Raw genomic sequence first — 18,510 nt, 5'->3', positions numbered from 1 at the left:
TGGGTGTGGGTGTCCACATTCAATATGAGACTACAAATGCCCCTCCATTCACAAATGTGATTTTTGTGTGACAAAAAAATTGGATGGAGCAACACTGATGCTGCTGATGGGGGAGAAGCTACAATGAACCTGCTTCCAACCTGCCCGCCTAGCTAGTTGCTCACTCAGGGTCAAGCATTCAATGGCAGTAACCTAGTTTATTCATTTGCCATAAGCTGGAGGGGAGAGTGCAGTTGCACTCAGGCCCTGCTTTCAGGCTTCCCATAAGCATCTGGACCGCCACTGTGACAGCAAGATGCTGAAGTAGGTAGGTCTTGGGCCTGATCCACCAGGGCTTTTTCTTATGCTAAGAAACAATTTGATTGATATCCCATGCCTTTTAAAAATGTGTCGGGGAGGTTACGGGGTTGTTGTTTAAACTATTTTGATTATGTACTTTGTGGTTTTATATTCTGATTTCATCCTATGAACCGCCCTGAGACCTGTGGGTACATATAGGGCAGTCTTTGTAAGAGACACTGTGGCAGTTCAAGAGCCGCTTCTGGTTACAGTGGTACCTCAGGTTAAGTACTTAATTCATTCCGGAGGTCCGTACTTAACCTGAAACTGTTCTTAACCTGAAGCACCACTTTAGCTAATGGGGCCTCCTGCTGCCGCCGCGCCGCCAGAGCACGATTTCTGTTCTTATCCTGAAGCAAAGTTCTTAACCCGAGGTACTATTTCTGGGTTAGCGAAGTCTGCAACCTGAAGCGTATGTAACCTGAAGCATCTGTAACCCGAGGTACCACTGTAGTTCCAAGGGCAGCAACCTGGGGCAAAGGAGAAGGGGGGGGAGGAGGAGGGCCGAGACACCCCCACCCGGTGGCTCCCACCTCTCACTGAGGGCGGATAAAGCTGTTCCAGGTGGGTCAACCAGTTCAAAGGACAAAGGGTCCCTACATCCCTCAAGGCAAAACAAGCGCCCAATCCCAGCCAATCAGGGGCCTCTGTGTCCCAACAGGTGTCAAATCGCCGCTGAGGACCAGAGGGAGAACTCCGCCAGCTGTCAGGTAACCCGCCAGGGACCTCCCCCTCCCCCCAAAACCCCACAATAACAGACCACCACCCCCCGCCTCCCCTTCCTCACCTCCCCGCTTGGCCGGGACGCCCCGCGTTAAGTCTTCTTTCTACCCCATGCGACTCATTTCCCCGGTCGCTGGGCAGAAGAGAGTCAAACTTTCGAAGCAGCAGCCGTCGCTTTCGGTTTCTTTATCTAGTGAGGCAAAACGGGGCCGCAAGAAGCTTCCGCGCTCCTTACAACTTAGGGGCCCGTCCCAACATCCACCGCGGGACTTGGCTCACTACCCCCCCCCCCCGCCGGTCAGCGAATTTCGTTTACGGCAGCCGAGGGAGGACAAAAGAGAGAAGGAGCCGCGTTCGCGTTCCCTGGTTGAAAGGGAAGAGAGAAAGGGGAGAGAGGAAGAAGTGGGCGGGGCTTCCATTCAAACCGAACCGTCGGCCAACGAAGTTGGTGAGGTCACGCGGCGGAGTGTGTTTGTTGTCGTCGTTTCGTCCCGCTGGTTTGAAAAGCGGCGTTGGTGTGACCAGGAGGGGGGCTTGGCCTGGGCTGCTCCCTGGAGACTTCGTGGAAAGCAGCTGGGCTGCTCGGATGTGCTCTTCTGACGCGCTCACAGGAGAATGCCAAAAGTTCATGCCATATATTAACACTTTATAATCGTTTCATGTTGGTGAAAAGATCCATCATGACGATGAGAGTTAACTGAATTTGTATTGCGCGAACGGTGCTTTATTGTCAGGGCCCGGGAATGTTCTCAGACTCGGTCAAGAACTTTCTTGAAAGCTTATGGAACAGTCAAAGGTGTTTGTACTTGGCTATGAATGGTGTTCTTTTTACTTTATTTTGACAAGGCTTTAAAAAAAAACCCAAGACTGGATTATTTATTCCCATAATATGGCATGGTAAAAAAGGTAAAGGTAAAGGTACCCCTGCCCGTACGGGCCAGTCTTGACAGACTCTAGGGTTGTGCGCCCATCTCACTCAAAGAGGCCAAGGGCCAGCGCTGTCCGAAGACACTTCCGGGTCACGTGGCCAGCATGACATCGCTGCTCTGGCGAGCCAGAGCCGCACATGGAAACGCCGTTTACCTTCCCGCTAGTAAGCGGTCCCTATTTATCTACTTGCACCCAGGGGTGCTTTCAAACTGCTAGGTTGGCAGGCGCTGGGACCGAGCGACGGGAGCACACCCCGCCGCGGGGATTCGAACTGCCGACCTTTTGATCGGCAAGTCCTAGGCGCTGAGGCTTTTACCCACAGCGCCACCCGCGTCCCCAATATGGCATGGTGCAGCATATTAATTTTTCTCAAAAATAATGGTGCCTGAAGGGGGAGGGAATCAAATGTGATTTATATATGAGCAACAAAAATGATTGAGCATAGTGATGGACGCCAAGTTGGATCACATTGAAGAATTGAGCTATTTGTAGCTACGAGCCAGTACACTTCTGAGTACCAGTTGCTAGGAATCGCAGGTGACTAGAGGGCTGTTGTTGCATTCAGGTCCTGCTTCTGAACTTCCCACAGGCATCTGCGTGGTCACTGAACAGAATGCTGGACTAGGTGGGATCAAGAGCAGGGTTTTTTTCTCCATCCACCTTTACAATAACTTCTATTTAGATGTAAGAATTTGCTGCAGAATCCAAAACTACATGTGCTGAAAAACAGATTAACCTTATGTGTTGTAATGTGTGAATGGATGTTGTGCTGATCCTTGTCCTAAGCCATCTGAAACTAGGAATTTTACTGCACCATCCTTGTAAGTCACACTGAGTTCAACAGATCTTACCCTTAGGTAAGTTAGTATATGGTTGCAGCCTTTGATACCTTCTTTCCCGCATGGTCAAGCCTACAGGGGCTTGTTCCCTGTAGCAGTGCAGCACTGACGTCGAAGGCATCTCTCCCAGCCTATCTTTGGCCAGCCTGCCCAAGAGGAGAGGGATCTCTCTCTTTATTCTCTGAAATATACTGAGTCACAAAGTGATTTCATGCTCTTTATTCAGCTCATAGTGGTGAGGAGGAATGGAAGTCCCCTCAAAGTATCTGCTTTATATACATTATTTACACAATGGGCTGCACGTGATTGGCTAATTCCGGACTTCTCCTGTAAGCCAATCAGGTTGTGGATTCACTTCTATCTGGAGCTGGATTGGGTGGCTCCTGCCGACTAATCATACTGCTGCATTGTTCTAGGACCAATCAGACTGCTGCAGTTTGGATCCTATTCAACTCAGTACATAACACCTTCCCAGCTTCTTCCCAGCACACCTTGCTAAAGACACTATTTTCCTGTCACCTCACACCCAATTATCCTGGCAACCTTCCAAATCCCCAATCTCTGTTCACAAGTTGGGGTGGGGGTGGGGAAGGACAGTTCTCTTGCATTGCCAATGGTCTTCAGTGGCCCTGTATTGTTTCTTAATCATAGAATTGTAGAGTTGGAAGGGACCCCAAGGGTTATTGAGTCCAATCTACTGGAATGCAGCAATCCTGTCCACAGCTATCCCTGGGTGGGCTCAAAACACCAACCTCCTGGTTAACAGCCAGATGCACTGAACCATTGGGCCCCAGCTTGGCTATGTCATTTTGGATAGGCTGGCTTAGGAATTCCTCTGCAGCTTGTATTTCTCCCTTCGCCTAGGCCAAAGTATGCAAGTGTGCTGTGAGCTAGGTGGGCGGCATATGAATTTAGCTGTGATGATGGAATTCCTCATAAACTAAAAAGAAAAAAAATCTTGGTAGCAGAGGAATTGGGGAAAAGGTATACTGGAGGCCTGCTGGCCACTTCTCTGGCAGGTCATTTGTGCATCTGCATCTAGATATGAATTGACTCACTTTGTGATTTCCAAATGAGCTTGTCAATTATTTTCTGCAGCCCTAAATTATAAAATATTTCTCAAGTTCAATTTGAAAAATTCATCAGACATGAAATTTAACAAATCATGAATTATAATAAAACATGAAAATATATTTTGAAATTCTATTTCGTTTCAGACTCATACAATTTATTTTATTGAATTGTTGCATAAGAACTTGCTTTTCTCCAACTTCCTTAGAGTAGTAATTTTTTCAGTGTACTGTATCCTTCTAGAACTTGAAACAAATTCTTAATCTCAGATGTTTGCTATGATGTTTGCTTCAGTTGCTATGGTTACAGCAGTATCAAAATCTCATCCTTACTATTTTTCAGCTGTGTTAAGAGGTGTTGAAAATTCTTACTTTATCAGAAATATCTTAAAAGCATTAGCTATTTAAAAATGTGGCAAGTGTCATATTAAATGTTTATTTTAATTGCCATGATAGGTACCATGCTGATTGTTGTGCAAAGACAGTGATTCTAAAACAGATTTTAATTTAATTACTAATATATCCTTTAATCTGGTTTTCAAACTGTATTACTCATTTTAATTAAGATGCCTACTATGCCTCAAGCAGAACTTCAAAGTGCTTTAAAAATGAGCTTGTGCCTTTTTGCTTATGATACATAAACATCTCTTGGAAAATCCTTCTCAAAAAGGGGAGTGGGTCTTTATTCTCCTGTGCTTTTTATCTTTGAACCAAATATGCAATGCTTTTCTTCCCTTTTGCTGGAGGTATTCTTGGAGAGCACTAGAAAAAGGATGATGGAATTTCATTCATCTTTTAACTAAAGAAAGAGAGAGAGAACTAAGCCCCTTGCTACTTGTCATAGGTATTTGGGTTGATAGTTCACTATCTATTCATCTGTTCTGAATCTTCCAATATTCAGCTTCACTGGATGAAGGTTCTAGTATGTATTATGAGAAAATGAGATTTAGGATTGAGGGAGTGCTTATACATTCTTACCACCCTCCCCAACAGCTGTGCTGAGTGTATATAGGCTGGATATATCATTTTCTTCCCTATGCAGCCACTGCTGCAGTAACTTCAGTACGGATGGGAAACTCCAGTCCATGGACTTTATCTGGCCTACTTCTTAACCCAGCTCTGGGCACTCTCCTTAAGCCATGCTCCCCACTAGGTCACACTCCCTCACCAGTTAACTTTGTTACTTCCCTATGCACAGGAAGACAAGGGAAAGTGTGTGTGTTTAGCTGTGAGTGTATTTGAATGGGAGGGAGCGTGTTTTCGCCTTGTCCACTTCAAGCATGCATCTGCTGATCACTTTCACGTGAGGGAATTTAGTGCTTTGGGGAAAACTTCCCTACTCCAGCAAGCCTGCATGCCAAAATCTGTACACTACAGCACACAAGAGAAAGGACTGTGGAGACCATTTATACATTTCTAACTTGCAAAATAAATACTATCAAAAGTGACAAGCTAAAATACAAGCATGATTTAAAAATAATTTTTAATATCATTGTATTCAGTATTTTTAAACATTAGCAATACCTACAATGGAACCACTGGTATTTGAAAGCAAGTAAAGCATTTAGGACTAGCATGTTGGTTAGTTTAATTGATAGTTGGATGTACTACTGAATTACAAGGGGGAGGGGAGTTGATAGATACACCTGGACCCAACCCCAATAGCCAGAGTATAGCTCGGACATACCACAATAAAAAGCTTGCATTATATCAGTAGCGCTCGAACATTCATGAATAACAACCAACTGCTGTTCATCATGGAAGCCTGCAAAATTTGAAAAGCAACAACCTCTACTGAAAGGCGGGCATTCACTGAAAAAATGTCTTCAAATCCCAGAAGCTTTATGTAAGAAAATCATTTCTGGTTCAATAATATCACTTCTAAGCAGTTAAGACAAATGTAAAAACCTACATTTAACTTACTAGGTAGCTTTAAGAGAAGAAATACTAACTGTTCCAACTATGGAGAGGATATAAAGCCTGGAAAAATACAGAAGCAAAAAAAAAATCTTTATTTTCTATTAGAAGAACAACAAAAGTGAAACAGAAATCAGTTTGTGGAGTGTAAAGTTTAAAATATTTTAAACCAAAAAGTTTACATAGTAAATTAAATCTGAACATAGAAAACTACTACTTAGAAGTCCAAAAGAACAACACCAAACGTATGTTTATTACAACTGCCTCAAATATTTTATCGATTCCAGAGAAGAATAGAGACCAATTATTTGTCTCATGGAATAGGGAATTTACAAATGGCTTCAGTATGACAGCATATTACTCTATAAACTCAACTCTGCATAGGTTGAATGAATGACAAAGTTACTCCTCAGTGTTTACTCAAGCGAGCAAAGACACTATCCAGTTGAAGACATTTCCTGCAATTATCACACACCCATTAGCTGGCTCAAATAATTTCCTTAAATTCTTTATTGATGGTAAAGTGATGTCAAATGGGATCTGCAAAAGAGAAAGCAAAAACACAGAATAAACCCAAACATTTTAATATAATCAAGCTGAAATCCTATATAAACTTCAGTTAGAGCAAGTCACATTGAATTTAATTCATTCTGAGGAATGAGAGGGACCAGTGCATTTTTTCAGGAGGTACTCAAGGGTACATAGTACCAGCAACTCTTTTTTGTTGTTGTTAAAAAGTGTGGCACTTACTGTAACAACTTCATGGTGAGTACCAGCACCCATTTTTCAAGGAAAAAAAACACTGAGGGACTAACAGTGTGACCTGAGGCATGCTGAGAAGCCATTATTAAGGACTTGTGCCTGCTCTATGCTCTGACCATACATGTCCAATGGGGCCCCTATCCTGATTGGGGTCTGAGGAAGTAGTTTCTCTCATACATCGAGCCCTTCTAGTCTCCTTGGATAAGTCGTGCTGTTGCGGGGACGTGCGGTTTTTACTGGAGGCTCTCCTCCATTGTGGAGTCCAAATGGTGCCATTTAGATGAGGCTTTGTGGCCAGTGGGGTGAAAAGGCACAAAGGAGGCTGAAGGAGGCATGAAATCCACCATTGAGAGCATTGTGCCATGTGCATGCAAAGTGTGATGGAATACACTGACTTTCAGGTGAGCCGGAGGGATAAAAAATGGCCAAAGGTAGTAGCTGTTCAAGAGGAAGAAAAAGTGAAGCAATCTGAGGCAGCATGTGCCTTAGCAGTAGAGAAAGGGGCTTCCCTGCAATCTCCCACCCCAGTGCAGAAAACGATAGTGATAAAAGCTTGCCGCCAAGTCTTTCCCAGCTATCTACTTCCCACCAAGGGAAGGCTCTGAATTTTAGCAGGAAAAGATGAAGAGAGAAAGAAATGAGAAAGGGCTCATGGACCAGCAGAGCAGAGGGAGCAAGTAACGGGGGGAAAACAAGAAGGGACAAGTCAATGTAACTATATAAAAAGACCTGAGGAGAGAGCAAAGAATGGGAGCAAATGGTGATCTGGCTGCACCGAACAAAGCAGAAGCAAACTGAATTTGAATGTGACCATATGTATTCATAAAAACTGATACCAGTGGAAAAAATTATGTGGAAGATGTTTGCATTTGAAGAAAAAAATGTTTTTTAAAAATCTGAACAACATACCTCTGTGAGTGGTGGTGGCTCATGCGGGTCAACAGACAACAAAGCTCTTATTTCAGAGAAACACTGTTTGACCATTTCCTAATTGTAGCAAAGTGGGAGAATATAAATATTATTATATTGTATGCATTCAATCTATTATATTTGGTGGATTCTTATTTTTTATACACTTATGTACAAAACACAGTCACCATCATGCATGGCTAATGTTGAAAACCACTGGGTTTATCTGGTGTCTTTTTGAATAGTTGAAAAAAACCTCAAGGACATTTTAAGTATTCAACAGGAACAGCAGAAAAACCTAGATAGGGAAGCAAACTTTCCTCTTTTCAAGCAGAATAACAAAAACAAACCAGGAGAGGCCTGGCAGGGCCCATCTTTTGCTATAAATGGTGCTCCTCACCATGCTGAATGAAATCATTTTCAGCTGAAGAGCAAAGGTCTGTGATTATTCTCTACCCCCCGAACTGAATTGGAAGGCAAACTGCAAACCTCATGCTCCACTACCATCAGTTCATGCCAGGGAGCATGGTATAGTTGCTCTCCCAAACAATAACCCCACAGAAACAGTTTAAAAGGCCACAGAAGGTTTAATTAGGCAAAGGCCCAATAGTGCTGTTGTGCTCAGGCCCTGCTTGCGGGATTCCTATGGGCATACAATAGGTATTGTAAGACCAGGATGTTGGACTACATGGGTCACTGGCCAGATCCAAAAATGCAAGTTAGACTGTGAAATCTAAATGTTGCTGTGGAATCATCAACTTATATTTAAAGGATTGTATATATAATCTGGCAACTCAGTCCCAAATATTTGCATGGACATAGTTGACTGGAACACAGTCTGAAGAGCCCTATGGTTACACTGCTTCAGTGTCAAATCACCAGCCAAATTCTTAGTGCATCCTATTCAGATACAGTACTAGGATTATTTAGTTATGGGTGAAAATATGTGTGACACTCTATAAAAAATCAAAATGGTCCTTTAAAAGCAGTGCTATCTGCCATTTAGACCTACTACACTATATGATTGGTTGAAATATTTGTTATCCAAGCTACTCAGAAAACAGCTTTTCAATAATGAAAGCAGTGACTTGTTGTCTGTGCTGTCACAATATCCGTCAGGTAAAATGCCACCACATGCATCATTAATCATTTATTAAAATAGATATTGAAGAAAAAGTGTCACATGATAAATGTCTCCTACTTTGAAAATAAATGTCTACTTTTTCCTTGGCATTCATCATGCAGCAACTGTACTGGCAACACTCCACTCCACTGATGTTATCACAAACAGATCACACGGAAATTTCTAGACTTGTCTCTCTTGATTTTTTTAAAACAAACCTGAATATGGTTTTGCTAACAAAAAGTCTAAGAATTATGGCTGACCAAAAAATTTAAAACCATTTCCCATAAGCTCCTGCAGAGCGAAAGGGCCGTGGAGAAGTCTAGTTGCACCAGGAACTGATCTGACAATGGCAGATGGTTTGGCTCTGCCTATGAGTTCCAGTGGGAGGTGCTATCCCAATAATGTCTAGAGGATTAGCATTCTGCAAAGGTAAGTTCTGCCTCACGAACCTTTTAAGTGTTCTTTTACCATTTCAACACAACAAGCATGCAGACAGGAGTGATCTGGTAGGCACTGTATGCTTGGCTTTTCAAAGCACCCACAGAGCTACAGTTCCCAGCATCCTTAACTACAGTTCCTAGGATTCGCTGGTGGAAACCATGTGCTTAAAATATATCACCAAAGGCTTCTAATGAAATAAGGATCCATTCGAAAAGAAAATGAGTAGAAGTTCCAGTAGGAGGCACCATCCCAAAGGATGTGGAATGCCCTCTGGAAGACTGTCAGAATGTCCCCTCCCCACATCACAGTTTTTATCCAGATCAGGGAGCAGACAGATGCTTTTTATAAAGAAAAAATATGGGTAATCCAAAGCATGTGAGGCAGGCATGCCTTTAATGTTACATGTAATTTTACTCTGAATAGGGCAAGCATCTTAGGAGCAACCTCTTTTGAAGTAGTTTTCAGCAACTACGTTGCTTTCTAACAATCATTAGTTTAGCTGCCTTTGTCAGAAAGAATTGTTGTTGTTTAGTCATAATGGTCTCTAAAAACATAGTGCTCACATCAGGGTTACTCCCAAGTATGGGGGAATTTGGAAACGTGGCATATTGCCTGTATGATATGTTTTAGCAATTCCCCTACAGAAAAGGAAGAAGCAAATGGAAGATGGTTAAAATGTATGGTAGGAAAGGTTAATTCTGCCTTGTAGTGAATGGAAGTTATTGCAATTGCCATGTGCAGTTAATCTTCATAACTTCACAGTATCACAAAATACAAATAAATGCCACACTCATTGATTGTTGTAGGAGTGCTTCCTGAATTATCAATTTTTATATACCCTGGTTTTTTCATCAAGTGGCACCTTTGCCACGGTTTTCGATGAACTTGAATGTCTCTCTGTTTCACTTTCTAATTGAGAAGTCTTCACAGTTTGCATTAACATTTCAATTTGTAGCTTAAGATCAGACAGCTTTTCACGTACAGCAATAACACTAAAAAAAAGAAGAAAATGTTAACACAATACAATTGCACTATCAATACAGTGGTACCTCGGGTTAAGAACTTAATTCGTTCTGGAGGTCCATTCTTAACCTGAAACTGTTCTTAACCTGAGGTACCACTTTAGCTAATGGAGCCTCCCACTGCCACCGCCACATGATTTCTGTTCTCATCCTGAAGCAAAGTTCTTAACCCAAGGTACTATTTCTGGGTTAGCAGAGTCTGAAACCTGAAGCGTCTGTAACCCGAAGTACCACTGTACTGTATACATACAAAGTAAAATATACTTCATTGGGTAATAAAAATAAATTCTTTACTAAGATGGTTTTCTTTGCTTCCCTTTATGCATAATTATAGCAGTGTTTTTGTATGGCACTGGTTGACAGAAATGGGGAGGGGGGGAGAGAGAGAGATGGTGACAAACAATCCAGAAGGCATGGACTGGGCCTCTTGCTCACTGAACTTCTCAGAAGGAGAATAAAAGAGGAAGGGGAAGGTTTTGGAGGAGAAAAAGTGGAAGGCAATATTTTAACACAAACTACCCAGAGCATGCACAAAAACTGTTCTTTCACATACAATATAACATGCAGCAAAATTAATACATTAAGTTACCTGTTCAGTGGGATCCACAAATAACCACAATACACATTGGCTGAATTGAAAGACTTGATGTTGGTAATTTTGACTGCTTTTGTATTATAAGCATAGACAAACAAAACCTACACAAAGGAAGGAAAGATATATAATAGAAATAGGTATAGAAATAACACCTCGATTAGATGTTTATTATCCTTGTAGAAATGCCATTTAGATTAGTCCATAGATGGACACACTATATGTTTGTAAGCTAAAAACTAAAGAAAATGTATTTGTAGAATTGGTACCTTATTCTCCACCCAGCAGATTGCTTTGCTATACTTCTGGCTGAATAACAGAATGTAGAAAATCTTATCTAACTTATGAAGCCCCCTGCATCAAACATCTTCTCTACTTTAGTTCTGTAGGTTGCGTAAGACACACCTTTCTACATAGGCCTTTGGATCCTTGTGAGAGTGTGAACAGTTTGATTTACTTTAACAGTCTGCTAGAAGTATTTTCTTGTGTTGGGTTTACTATATAACTAATTCAGCAGGAGACCAATCCTTAACCAAGGGAATGAGATAAATTAAAGAATCCCACATTTACTTAAATTGGTTTAGCTTTTTTTTTGTATTTTTATTCTAAATCAGTGTTTGATTTAATTATAAAGGAATGCAGCACCAGACACAACCCACAGCCTTCCTTTACTCCATGTAAGGAGTTCATGCTTTATGTTCAAAGAGAGAACCAATTCTATAATCTTACCATAGTTTCCCCTTCTTTCAATGACCTTTCCAAAGATGGAAGGTACCACTGCACACAGAGTTCCCTGATGGGAGTACTGGTTGCCTTGTTGTCTGAATGAATGTCCATCTCAGAGCTACAAGCAAGGCTGGCAGGTAATTTCCATGATGTTTGTCTTTTTGGTAACAGTGCTCCTGAGAGTGACTAAAATTATAATAATTAAGCATAAGTTTATCTTTGTTCAAGTTCCCCCCCCCCCAATATAAAACTTATTTGAAAAACCATACACATTTGTTTACTCAGAAGAAGCCAAGCAAAAATTCCACAATATGTCTGATTTCTGAAGAGCTTTCCTTATGGCAGGTAAAGGAATGGGCCTTTTCTGAGTATCACCAATGTTGGTAAATCACTCATCATTTTTATTATTCTGTATTATTTTGATTGTAAGACACCTTTAATATTTTGTAGGAAGGGGTCATAAATAAAGAAAGTAAATGCTTAAAAATATTTTTTAAGTACTATTAACAAATTACCTTTCCAAGCACAGTCATACTATAGCAAGGTTTTTCAAAACCATATAGCTGTTTCGGAGGTTCTTGAAGGCAGCAGCCAGAATATATAAGCAGATAGATTTTTAAGAATGAATGCAATTCTGCTAAGCGCAGGGTAACTGTTGTGTCAAACACTGAAGTGAACAGCACATCTTCTTTAGCAAATAAGCCTGCACCTACTTTTGGAACAGCTGTGACGAGAAGATAATTCATGACTATTTCTACTCCAATTCATAATACGCACACATTATAAACACTAAACAAACGAATCATGATCTTATTCGTAGTATCATTTTTATCTCTCTGCAATAATCATTTCTCCACTCTGCATCATTTTCTTTCTTAAGCTGTGGACCAAATGATGTCAAACAAGCAAGCGATTGTTCGTTTCTGTATGTCTCAAAATTCCATACTGTTATATGCAGCAACCACCACCACTACTAATATTCATTGCTTTCTGAAACAGGACATTTCAGATATCACTAGTTCGTACTAACTCACTCCAGTGAACAAGTTTGTCGTATATATCTGTTATGAAATTAATATGGTTACTGGCAGGCTAGGCACCAGGCTTTCTGGGACCTTTAATCAGGGAACTGTTCCACACTCCAGGCATTTTAAGAATACTCAGGCTTGGGGTGGGACCAGGCCTACTTTTTCTTATAGGAACATAATAAGCTGTCTTACCCTGATTGAGACCATTGGTCCACCTAGTTCAATTGTATACTCATTGGAATAATAGCATTACTTATATAGCTACATATTGCATTGTATTATGAGTGTCTTTTTCTTTCACTTTATTAATCCACTGAAAATTTTCAATAAAATATAAATATTTTTTTAAAATACTATGATAAAAGCAATTCGGAAATAATTCCAGAAAAACAGTTGTCTGTGCACAGCACACTAAGACAATAGTCTTCCTAAAAAGAAATACTTCCTACCAAGCATGGGGCTCAAGTTCAAGTGCCTGGTTAAGTAAGTATTGTAGCGAATTACATGGACCCAGGGTATCTTCAATTTGCACTGAACATCTTCAAGAGGAGCACTTTCAGCTCCATCACTTTCTGCTTTATCTTCATGTGGCAAAGTCATCACGGGAACTTTGAAGCAAACGTCATATCCTTCTGGAAAGCAAAATACATGTTACACAATTCCAGTTCTCAATAATACACACAAAAAACCTGACATCAATTAGTTGCTGTTTTTTAAGTTCCACATTGTGCACAGTTTAGCATAAAATAAATTGAAACCAACTGTAAGACAATGGAGCCCCATCAAGACATTTCTGGTTATTGTGGGTTTACTGTTGATTATTACTTAATTAATAACAGTGCAATCAGTGTGCATGGAACAAAAAAATCATCTAAATACTTCAATACAAAGATATATGTAGGGGGTGGGGATCTGGTTTTCCTTCACATTTTAACACCATGATCAATATCTATTTCAAAGTCTAATACCAATTTTAAGTGTGAAATATTTGGTCTTAGTAGCCTTTTATAACAATCCCATATTTTAAACCAGCTGAAAATTGGAAAATTTCTCATTTGCTTTGTTTTATTTATATTATATATCCATTGTACTTTAGATCTTTTCTGAAGTTTGATTATCCATTAATTACTACAGTGTGATAGCACTCCTAAACCAATGAAGGATTTAAATGGGCCAGTTCATTACCTGTAGGAATGCATCAAAACGTGGTGAAACCCCTAATTTATTTTCTTCCATTGGCTAATGACCCTGAGAACTTTTTACTTTCCCTTGTAATAAGCGATTTGGTAATCTATGTTTCAGCTGATTACTTTAATCCACTCTGCACATGTCTTGGAACAGACACTTGTTTGATCATGCTCTCTCTGTGTCAAACTCTGCTCACCTGTGTGTTCATTTCAACCCCTATACTGAGATTGTTTTATTCCTCCTCCTAACTGCAGCTGAAACCAGAAACAGAGCTAAAAGGCACTAATTTATGAATTGATCAACCATAGATTAGGGCACAGGACGTTGTGCCAAAAGAGGCACAAAAGCGCTGAGCAGTAGCTGGTAGCTGGTGCATACTATCTTTAGTATGTGTCACACACCTTGACACTTCACTGCCACATAGTACTCTATACCTCACAACCTGAGATACGGGTGGTGAGTTTATTGACTATCACTTGGCTTAACAGTACTATGTTGCCACATAGCATGCACACAGGAAACACACCTGCCCGTTTTGGGACATTGTCTCCCATATTACTTTCCAGCCTGCCTCCTCTGCTTGGTCCCCTATTGAACGGAGGGGGCAGGTTGGAGAGACATTTTGCAGCAGCCTGGTGTGATGCCTGTGTGCTCATCTACAGGGAGAAAAACAGTTCTGCTATTTATTTTGGCATTTGTACCTCACTTTTGTATGGTAACTCATGCTTAATGTCTTATGGACTATAAAGGTAAAGGGACCCCTGACCATTAGGTCCAGTCGTGACCAACTCTGGGGTTGCGGTGCTCATTTCGCTTTATTGGCCGAGGGAGCCGGCGTACAGCTTCCGGGTCATGTGGCCAGCATGACTAAGCTGCTTCTGGTGAACCAGAGCAGCGCACGGAAACGTCGTTTACCTTCCTGCCGGAGCGGTACCTATTTATCTACTTGCACTTTGATGTGCTTTTGTACTGCTAGGTTGGCAGGAGCAGGGACCAAGCAACGGGAACTCACCCCATCACAGGGATTCAAACCGCCAACCTTCTGATCGGCAAGTTCTAGGCTCTGTGGTTTAACCCACAGCGCCACCCGTGTCCCTTATGGACTGTGGTGATCCCTTTTTGTGAAGGTGCTGTTCTTGTGGTATATATGAAAGTAGATATTTTAAAAATACACCTGCCAAATTTGCCATCTTCATATGGCTTTTTCCAGTCACTCAATAACATACATTCTGTAGAATAACACAAGGCTAACAGACAAATACCAGTCAAAAAGTCCTTGTAGGAAGAACTGAGGTCCAGCAGAGCAAATTCTGGCATGTTTTCTTGAGCTCTCTGTCTCATGTGATACAATTTAACAGGCTTCTTTCCAATTAATTGCTGTGAAGTCAGAATAGCTTCACTGACCTAGAATCAAGATGTATTTGATCAGATTTAACTCATTGTAATATGTACTAGCTTTAAAACTGTAAATCAGAAAATTAGCAGTAAAAGCAAATACACAATATATATAATATATAATATAAATGGCTGTAGAAATGTTCTATGTTATTTTGACTGTCACTGATAATTTAATTATTATAAAAGTAATTTCAAATCAAGACATATCTACCTACATCACACAGGTGCCTAACTACATGACAGACAGGCGTGCATACATATAAGGCACTTAACCAAAAGCAAGCAATGCAACTGTAGGGTAATTTTGTTCCTTCTTTACTGCCTTTATCCTCCTAGGTGCATTTGCTCTAGAATAAAACCTCTCAATCTAGGCCCATACAGTGTATTAATCTGCTAACGACTATTTCCATTACTGCCAGAGTCTTATGGCATTCTAGGTATGGGAAATAACTGCTTCTGGGTTCCCTGTTATTTTCATGAATAAATTGATTTTTATATGCACTTTACCTTAGTATGTGCATTTTGCTACTCATTGCTTGGCTGGCGAACTGCATTTCCAAATTCAGAAGAGGGCAAATTTTGAGTTAAGGAGATCCAGCTTTAAGCTGAACTCAGTCACATTTATCCTCCCTCCCAAGAAGCCATGAGATACTTAAAAATTGAAGTCCCCTCACTCATTTATAATTACAATTTACATTTATAATTACAATTTGAAATCAGCATTAATGGTCATATTACTGAAATTTATTGTTGCTCTTGCTCAAGTTTTTGCCATTTCCCAAAAATACAAAAGATATTGACTAATATTGAAAGAACAGAGGATTACACTGAAAATTGTTAAGTGATGCCATCACCACCCTATCGTTCTTCCTATAATGTAAACTGTAGATTTTTTGGTTTTTTCTCTGCAGGAGGTCAAATTAATAATTATTAAAGAAATATAAGTAAAATTACAAAAATAAGCCCCAAACCTGTGCAGCAGCTCGTATTGCAATCCAGGCCTGCACCCTGTACATTTCCAGGGCTGTAATTTCCTCCGAACTAACACGATGTCTGCTGACAGCCTAAATTTAACACAAGTTCCAATTTAGTTTTTTTTCGGGGGGGGGGGGATATATATATTATGGGAAAGCATTTTTAAACAACACAATATACTGTAAAAACTTCTGGAACGTCATGAAGAAAAAATAATTCTTATTTCTTTATGGTGCTGTCCTATGCATGTTGACTCCAAAGTAAACCCCAATGAGTGCAATGGGAATTACTCCCAGGCAAGTGGATATAAGATCTTAAACTGCAGTCTCTCTATCTTGAATGAAATACCTATTCTGATGGCTTGTTTTGGAGGTATAAACTTAGTACAGCAGCTATATGCAAAAGAGGACAGAACTCCTGCATCATTAATAATTGTGAAGAAGAGGGAATTTCTGTTTGCATGAAAAGCTACACCTCCTGGCATTTCCTCTAATACCCTTGGCCCGTTAAAATTTGTGCATTAAAAAAAGACAAGCAGGTAGAGTAAATGGCATGCCAGGTCTAAACATGTGCACCTGAAGAATAGAAATATTACAGTACTTCATAATCCAGTTATTTCTTTTGCGGTGACAGTGAGAAAAAAGGGGAGATAGGAGTGATATATGCTCAAAGAAGACAGTATCAGTTTCTTTGTTCAGAAAAACATGACAGCAAGAAGGCTAAAATGAATGAAGACAAAAAACAAAGGTTGTTGTTCCCATAAATAATATGATAAAACTACAACACTTCTAAATTCTGTGCATAGCTACAGAGAATCAAAGCTGAAACATTTGACTTAGTTGCTTAATTCATGGAAAATTACTGGGGGTCCAAAATAGGAGAGGTCCTTCAGTGTTCAGGAATTTAAACAGTCCTACATTGTTTTTGAGACTGTTTTTTACCACAATTAGGAAACAGTTGTTATAATAAAGGACTAGTATAACTACACAAGTACTTCATTGGGGTTTGGATGTAGTGATTCAATAGATCTGATTGCTAAACTCCACAAGACAAGCAAGAGATTGCAGGGGTCAACATAGCTGTCATAGTTCATTGGGAATAAATGTTTGACAAATTCATGCAAAAGAAAAAGCTTGATGTATCCCCACTTACCTGGGAACAAGCCTCATTAAATTCAATAGGACTTACTTTGATATGGTTAGAGCGCTGTCAGTGGCCATGTTCAGCATTTTTTGTGTGAACTAAAGCTACTGTATGCACATGCCTTTAGTCGAAGACAAATGGTACATACCCTTGGTTTAAATGTTCTTCCCTTCAGTGAACCAGAAGTTGGAGATTCCTCCTTGTTTGTAATTAAATAAAAATAAAGCAATGCTACCTCCATGTATGACTTTCTTATCAATCTGCAAAGCAAACAAACAAGCCCACAAAGCTTGTAACATAACTTTACACAAATCATTCTAGAAACAAAGTGGCTAGGTTGTGCTCTGGCAACAAGCAAATGGAAGCCAGGGCATGACATTTTGCAGGTCACCACAATGCAGGGGAAACACCCACACAATGCACTTCAATGCAGCCACGCTACACTAAATGCAATCTTAAATTGATTTTTTTTCCTTTACCGCATTATCAGTGAATTAGGAAAATCCAAATTAAATGGAGGGCAAGTGAGGACTGCCTCTTGGATGAGGACAGTGGCACATGGATGACAAAAACAAACAAACATGCACACCTGTGATGCATGAAATCCACTTTTAAGCCTCTGTGTGTAAACACCCTTACATCCAAGAAACCTTGCATTCCATTTAGTTCATGAATAAACCTTCCTTAGGATTTGCACATAGCATACCGAGCACTTCAAGATGTACCCATGCTATGTTGGGAAATTGTCTGTGTATTTGGTGGGAAATCCAGACATTCAGATCATTAACCAACAATTAAAAAAAAAAAAAACATGCTTCTCTGAGACCACAGCTCAGCAACGCACATAAGGGCTCCAGATGTGCATCAGAGCTGGTGGATCAGAACACAAGTTACAAGTTGCACTGTAGAAAAAGAGCATCCGTCCCAGGCATCCTTACTTGGGGTCAGTACTGAAACCACTTTGAGGGGTTTTTCCTACAATCAAGTGGTATATAAATTTTGTAAAATAAATAAGAGGCCTGGCTTCTAAGTAAGGGGGGCAGGATATCTGTTAGCCTATATTTTACTAGAAAAGGACAATAAAAACACCAATTCAAAACACACAGGTAAAAGAATTTGAACAGCTGCTTACCCAAAATTTTGGTAACTACCAAGACTTAACTTTATGGCATCCAGCAAACTCTCAACAGCTACTGTTGATTTATTAACACCCATACAATCAATTTGTCGTTCTATCTTCCCTAAATAGAAAAAAAGAGACACACAAATTAATCAGACAAGCTAATGCAGAAAATAGCAATGTTTTGCAACCAGGCGGCACATGAAGATATTGGGGGGGGGGGCTGCTGTTTTTTTCTTTAAAAAACCACACACAATATAAT

The 18,510-nt window shown here is 40.3% G+C and overlaps 2 protein-coding genes across 4 annotated transcripts in view; both read right to left on the bottom strand.

Moving 5' to 3' along the window:
- The window catches only part of NEDD1 (NEDD1 gamma-tubulin ring complex targeting factor), a 28,583-nt gene extending 27,212 nt beyond the window's left edge, over positions 1-1,371 (bottom strand). Inside the window, exon 1 of one of the 2 annotated variants that reach the window (XM_083401058.1) lies at positions 1,127-1,371. The gene's annotated coding sequence lies outside the window, so the exon portion shown is untranslated. The remainder of the gene's footprint in view (positions 1-1,126) is intronic. The other variant, XM_083401059.1, reaches the window with a different exon arrangement.
- Positions 1,372-5,367: 3,996 nt separating this feature from the next.
- CFAP54 (cilia and flagella associated protein 54) overlaps positions 5,368-18,510 on the bottom strand; it is a 101,453-nt gene continuing 88,310 nt past the window's right edge. For both annotated transcript variants that reach the window (XM_083401026.1, XM_083401027.1), the window contains 11 exons: positions 18,261-18,369; positions 17,277-17,388; positions 15,982-16,074; positions 14,875-15,016; positions 12,874-13,056; positions 11,912-12,120; positions 11,400-11,582; positions 10,668-10,774; positions 9,895-10,048; positions 7,490-7,567; positions 5,368-6,358 (listed from right to left, as the gene is read on the bottom strand). In XM_083401026.1, coding sequence (XP_083257152.1) covers positions 6,239-6,358; positions 7,490-7,567; positions 9,895-10,048; positions 10,668-10,774; positions 11,400-11,582; positions 11,912-12,120; positions 12,874-13,056; positions 14,875-15,016; positions 15,982-16,074; positions 17,277-17,388; positions 18,261-18,369 — 1,490 coding nt within the window. In that variant the 3' untranslated portion in view covers positions 5,368-6,238. The remainder of the gene's footprint in view (positions 6,359-7,489; positions 7,568-9,894; positions 10,049-10,667; positions 10,775-11,399; positions 11,583-11,911; positions 12,121-12,873; positions 13,057-14,874; positions 15,017-15,981; positions 16,075-17,276; positions 17,389-18,260; positions 18,370-18,510) is intronic.

The sequence above is a fragment of the Podarcis tiliguerta genome (assembly GCF_965153285.1).
Source record: "Podarcis tiliguerta genome assembly, chromosome: 10".
Taxonomy (NCBI): Eukaryota; Metazoa; Chordata; class Lepidosauria; order Squamata; family Lacertidae; genus Podarcis; species Podarcis tiliguerta.
This window is presented reverse-complemented; position numbering and strand designations above follow the sequence as displayed.